This window comes from Alligator sinensis, unplaced genomic scaffold, assembly GCF_000455745.1.
Source record: "Alligator sinensis unplaced genomic scaffold, ASM45574v1 scaffold280_1, whole genome shotgun sequence".
Taxonomy (NCBI): domain Eukaryota; kingdom Metazoa; phylum Chordata; order Crocodylia; family Alligatoridae; genus Alligator; species Alligator sinensis.
Genome location: NW_005841835.1, coordinates 4,010,535 through 4,016,534, shown reverse-complemented (window position 1 = coordinate 4,016,534; position 6,000 = coordinate 4,010,535). Strand labels below are relative to the sequence as shown.

General features: G+C 40.6%; 1 protein-coding gene across 8 annotated transcripts in view; it reads left to right on the top strand.

Moving 5' to 3' along the window:
* Positions 1–6,000, top strand: part of MIPOL1 (mirror-image polydactyly 1) — a 357,774-nt gene that overhangs the window by 100,591 nt on the left and 251,183 nt on the right. For 7 of the 8 annotated variants that reach the window (XM_025201449.1, XM_025201452.1, XM_025201463.1 and 4 more), the window contains one exon: positions 4,440–4,656. In XM_025201449.1, the coding sequence (XP_025057234.1) occupies positions 4,440–4,656 (217 nt within the window). Of the gene's footprint in view, positions 1–3,728; positions 3,776–4,439; positions 4,657–6,000 lie in introns of all 8 variants that reach the window. The other variant, XM_025201472.1, reaches the window with a different exon arrangement.

The following is a 6,000-nucleotide window of genomic DNA, read 5'->3' as shown; positions in this document are numbered from 1 at the left end:
ATGAGAAGTAAATGTTAAACAATGTGGGAGCTAGCACACAGCCAGCTCTGTTGCTAATGTTGAATGTGTCAGACTCTTGGTTTTCATACATTACAGTTGCCTTTATGCCATCTTATAAGGATCTCACAAGGTTTAACAGTATAGGTGGACCACCAAGCTTCTTCAGAACAGTGTAAAGTCCTGATCAACTAACCATGTCAAAGGCTTTTGTTAAATCTAAAAGCCATGTACAGTGGGATATGCTTCTCTTTGCACATTTCCTGCAGTTGTCTTACAGAAAAGACCATATCTATGGTGGACCTTTCCAAGTGGAAGCCACACTGGCTCCCAGTATCTCAGTTAATGTTTGAAGTCTAGGTAAAAGAATATGGCTTAACATTTTTCCCGCAATGTTGAGAAGAGATATACCTCTGTGGTTATTTTACAGTCACTTCTGTCTCCTTTGTGTTATAGAATTGGATGAAATGAGCATCCTTGAAATCTTGCTGAACAGTTTCTTCCTTCCAATAGAGTAACAATACCTTGTATAATCTTTGCAGCAAGTCTTTGTTTGTACATTTGTAAATTTCAGCAGGTAAAGTCGGATTCTGAAGATTTGGTATTGGGGATCTTTTTAATGTATTGTTCAAGTGTCTTTAGTGTAGGTTTGGCATCCAGCAAAGTCATAACTTCAAACCTAGGCAAGTCTTCTAGCACACATTAGTCTTCTACAGACTCCCTTATGTATATCCTTCCATGATGCTAGTTGCTTCCCCTTGTCAGTAATGATGTTACCATCCAGGTCTTTCAACAGAGTTGTCTCGTACTTTGTTGCCCTTTGGCCTTCCTAATGCCCTTACACAACCATCTGTTGTTGACTTCATCAGCTACCAGTTGGATGTTGTTGCAGGGACTTTGCCAGAATTCTTGAGAACAGCTCCTGGAAGCTTTTTGAACAGCCCTACAAGCTTCTCTTAGGTTGAGTGAATCAGTAATAAGAGTAGACCTGCAGGTGATTAGGGCAGTTCTTTTTCTCTCAATGAGTAGCAGCAGTAGTTCCGAATGGTCTACAAACTAGTCAATGATTTTCTTAGTATTCTTTCCAAAACTCTTGATTGCTGAATTGTACATACTTGTTTTCAGGACTTCCCATGCATCTGATGCAGTTTCATTCATTCCATCTGACTTTGCTGCTACTTCATTGAAAAGCTGTTTCTTGACAGAATCATTGATTTGCACAAGTCAATAAGAGGTTGTCCAGCAGGTTTATTATGGTGGATCTTCTTAGCTTGTAATTTCACTTTGCCATAGACAAGGCAGTGGTCTGTGTCACAGTCGGTGCTTTAAAAGCATTGTGTATGCAAGATATCTTTCAAGTGTGTATCTCTTGTCAGTACCAAGTCCAGCTGATGCCAGTGCTTGGAACTCGGGTGTCTCCACAATGTTCTTCTTCTGACGTTACCAGTAAAGAAGGTGTTGGTCACCGATGAGCCTTGACTTGCACAAAGCTCAAGGACTCTCTGACTCTTGTCATTGATATGTCCAATGCCATGCCTACCCAGAATACCTGGCCAAATCTCAGCATTGGACCCAAGTATTGCATTGAAGTCTGAAGTACTAGAATGGGTTCCTTCCATGGAATCCTGCCAATGAGTTCTTCCAGCTGTTGATAGCTGTCCTTCTCATCACTTGCCTGCAGAGTTGGAGCATAGAAACTGATGAGATTGATGAATCCGTTGTGTAGATTAACCGAAAGGCGTCATGGTATGTATGGACACAGCAATTGGAGCTTCACACAATGACATGTTCATTTCTGATAGTAGAACTTACACCATGCTATCTCCTTACTCCTTCAGGTTTGCTATGCCAGTAAATGGTGTAGCCCTTCTCCTTTATGAAGCCTGTGTCTGAGAGCCAAGTTCCCAAAAGAGCTGCAATATCCATTTTGAAACGTGCAAGCTGATTACTCCACACAGCCATTTTTCTCAGATCTGAATCAGATCAAAGTCATATCCAAGGGTCAAGTCCATATATTCCAGCAAGCAATTCTGTTTATAAAATCAGTTGAACCAGGATGTAAGCAGTGAGGTGTAAGGCTTGTTTGTCCCACATTTTCTAGGGCCACCCTCATGCAAGGCAAGCAGGCCTTCCCTAAATAGGGCTGCTTGGAAATCTTGGTAGCTGCCTCAGGGCCCTTATGCCTCTTTCAGATGCCTATGACCATCTTACCAAGACCTTTAGCACATACGCCTAGGCAGAGTTATGGAGTAGTAGAGGCTGCCATAGATCTACCATCCCCCCGTTAGACCACTGAGCCAAAATCCAAAGGCCAGAACAAGTCTAGATATTCATTGACATAGAGGCTGCAGCTTCTGCCAGAGAGTAACCTGAATAGAGCTGCTAACTGCCTGTTGCTTCAGCATGAGCACCTTTTCTGTCAGGGTGAAGCCCTTTAGCCTTTCCTCAACCAAGAAGTGTCCACAAGGCAGTGGAGGATGCAGTTTAATGTCACACTCAGGACAATAAACAGTAACAACAAAATAAAATAAACCAAATTAGTTTTCTTCAGATGTTTTGAAAATCAAGCTGTCTAACATCATTGCATCCCTGTATCCCTGCTCTGAATAGGCAATGCATGGCCACCTGAGCTGGAAAGGGGAAAGATCTAGCCAGCTTGCAGATTTTAGAAAGACTGCAAGCTGCATTTGGGTGGGTGCCCAGGATGAGCACCCTTTGGCACTGTCGTTTGAGACGGACAGAGAAAGGGAGATGGGGTTTCTATTGCATTTATTGTTATAACTGTTTAAATTGAATAATGTGTTTTCTCGGGGTAAAGGAAAGAATGCTTGGGTGGGGGGGGGCAACATCCCCTCTTCAAGAGGGAGGTACAGGCTTGGGAGGGACTCACTTGTGTAAGGCAGGGGAGTGCGTGAGGTAGGACAACCCAGGCCCTCCTGTGAGAGAGGGGAGGTCTGGGCTTGAGAGGGACAGTAAGGATGATGGGAAGACTCTCCTGGATGTGAGGGATGAGTCTGCATAGGGATGGGAAGGAGTATTGGGAGGGGAATTTCTTTTCTTTTGTGGAAGCATTGGATGTAGGTTAGGAATCGGGTTTGACCAGGCAAGGGTCAGGGGGAAGAAGCAGGGGAGCAGGAGGGTATGAAATTGGGTGGATTGTTTTTTAATTTGGAGGTTTGGGTAGGAGGGAGGGTTTTTTTTCATTATACTTTTTCATTTTAAAATTTTATTTTGTTTTAATATGTTTCATGTATTTTACTATAAGCTGACTGAAGCTTTTTTGGGGAAGGATGGCATCCAAATTAATATATACAATAAATGAATGAATAGTAGCTTTATAAAATAAGTGAAACTTCTAACATTTATGTTCTATCTTAATCTAAATCAAATAGCTAATAACAATACAATTTTCTTGTTTTCAAATCACCTTTAGGTTTCTTGCACCCTGTTTTATAACACAGGTTAATATATTTGGCAGTAACTGAGACTAGCTTGTCACTTTAGGAAAAAGTAATTGCATATTTTTTTACTGACTGGACTGCTAAAGCGAGGGGAGTATTCTTTTTGGGAAATGAGCTGTAAATCTTATTCTTACTTTAAACCCGTTAGCACCAACAGTATGTACTGAATAGCCAGACTAAGGTAGGCACCTCTTGTCGTGTTAATTTTAAACGCACAGTTTAAATTTTTTATAAAGTTGTTTCACTCTATTTTTTACGCTTTTTGGCCAGGTGACATTACAGCATGCGGGTTGCAGGTGATCCTGCATCAACCATAGGTTAGCAAAATATTTTAGAAAAGGAATATTATTAATCTTGGAGTGGGAAGAAGACTGAATATCATGCTAAATGCCCTGTAAATTAGTTCTGTGTTTCACTAGGCTTCCACAATTGTTGTGACAGTCATTATTGCTCATGGAAAAAAATATTGATATGGAAGCTGAAAATCTTGTTTTTGATGCCAAGAAGAAAATTAAATCATGTTTTTAAGCTAGTAAGGCTGTAACTCTCATGAAGCTCATGATTTTCTTGTGAGGGTCCCTTACATTATATTGGCTTTGCACAAGGGGCTTTTAAGTCAGTCTCAATAACTTCAGCTCGCTGAAGTTTCATAAAAAAGTCTCTGCAAATGAGAATCTTATCCATAATTTTGTGAAGTACATGCTTATTCTGGCCACTGCAAAAATTCAGCATGTATTATTAAAGCTGAGATGATATTTTACAAAAGTTATTCTGGTATTTTACAAAAGTTTTTCTGATTCTAAAGGCTGATGCTGTATGAGGAAGGAGTAACTGATGGGGGACGAGAGATTAGGAAATGAAGGGAATTTTTTATGTACATATAAAATATCTAGTGTGTTAATAGATACATCAAACAAAATTATTGCTTAATAACTCTTTGTGTGGATAGATACACTGACTGTGATTATTTTTTTCAAACAGAAATTTATAAACCGGAAGAAAAGAAAAAAATTGGAACAAAAGTCTATCAAAATTCTTCTAAAAGCCTTCAAGAAAAACAGGAACTGATCACTCAATGCAATACTGAAGCAGATAAACTGCCAGATATGCCAACAACAAGCCTGTGGAAAATTCAGACTACTAGTGTCCAAAATATTTGTGTAGAAGATGTTGCCTCTCATTTTACTAATGAACTGAGGTGAATGCAAGCACCCCTTCCCTCCCTGGATTCAGAATATTTTGCTGTAATAAATTAACTTTTCACACTTCCATTGAAATTCATTGGGATGCAGGCTGCTATTTTCCTTAGCCTATCATCTATATTATCAAGGCCAAACTTTTTGGCAGACATACCAAAAGTTGAGCCTTGTGCGCTTCCCAAGTGCCACCTTGATCCCCTTTTCCTGCCTGATCTGCTGCTACTCCTTGTTCCCTCCCATATCTGTCACTTGGGACACACATGTTGCAGGTTGGCCACCCCAGCTTGGGTTCAGAAATGACACATCAATCAGTATAAGTGTTTGGAAACTGGATCAAAAACTGATTGCAGACTGGCACAACAGAAGTTCAGTGCACATAAACTACTTTCAAAATTACTCAAAGCGGTAAGATAAACCTCGATGGATCTAGTATCAGACTTAACTGACTTAGGTTAAATTGTTATATTGAACTTCTGTCCGAGATCCCCTCCAGATTCAAGTTTACTCCTAGCCCTCCAACATCCTAGGATCATTTGCACCTCTGTCATAAACCTCCCCTTCACAGGGTGGGCAGCCTAGCCTTGGCCCAAGCTGTCTGCTCCAGCTGAGCATGAACATGTGCTCTAGCACTCCCCAACTTCTGGCCTGGGCCACTGCAGGCATGTGGCTGCATTTGCAGAATCAAGAATGAATGTCTATTCATTTGCTTATCAATTCAATCTACACAGCTTAGACTAACCTGCAGAGACTGAATCAATTTAGCCTTGGGCTTTTTGACTGTCTGTACTTGGCCTCCTCCTCTATGCATTGTGCACTATAACATATAACATACGTACATCTAATAGAATACTATAGTGATAAAAATGGTCAACAAACCTATGCTCTGCCCCACACAACTCCCTCTCAGCCCCTCTCAGTTTCACCTCCAGGCCTGATCCAAAGCTGTGTGGTAATGTTTTGAGTGTTGTTTTTCGGGGGTGTGGGGGGGCATTTAACATGGGGTTACAGTAAATCTGCTCTGTGGATATCAAAACAAGGTACAGTCACTGCCCTGAAAAACTTGTAAAACCCATATTGAACAAAGATTAAAAATGAAGTTTAACATTAGAAAGAAAGAATTTGCAAAGGATGGACAAGGATTGAACAAACAGAATAGTGGAAGTCACTTCACATTGTGAATGAAATTCTGACACTAGTTACTAGAATTGTGTTGGACAAGAAGCGAGTGAGCACAGGAATGAAGGTCACTTTTATAACCAGTTCACTTATTTGTAGCAAGTGAATTGAAGCGATGGTAAGGAAGATAAATGTAGAAGCAGCAAAAGGTGTAATGAGGGTGAGGA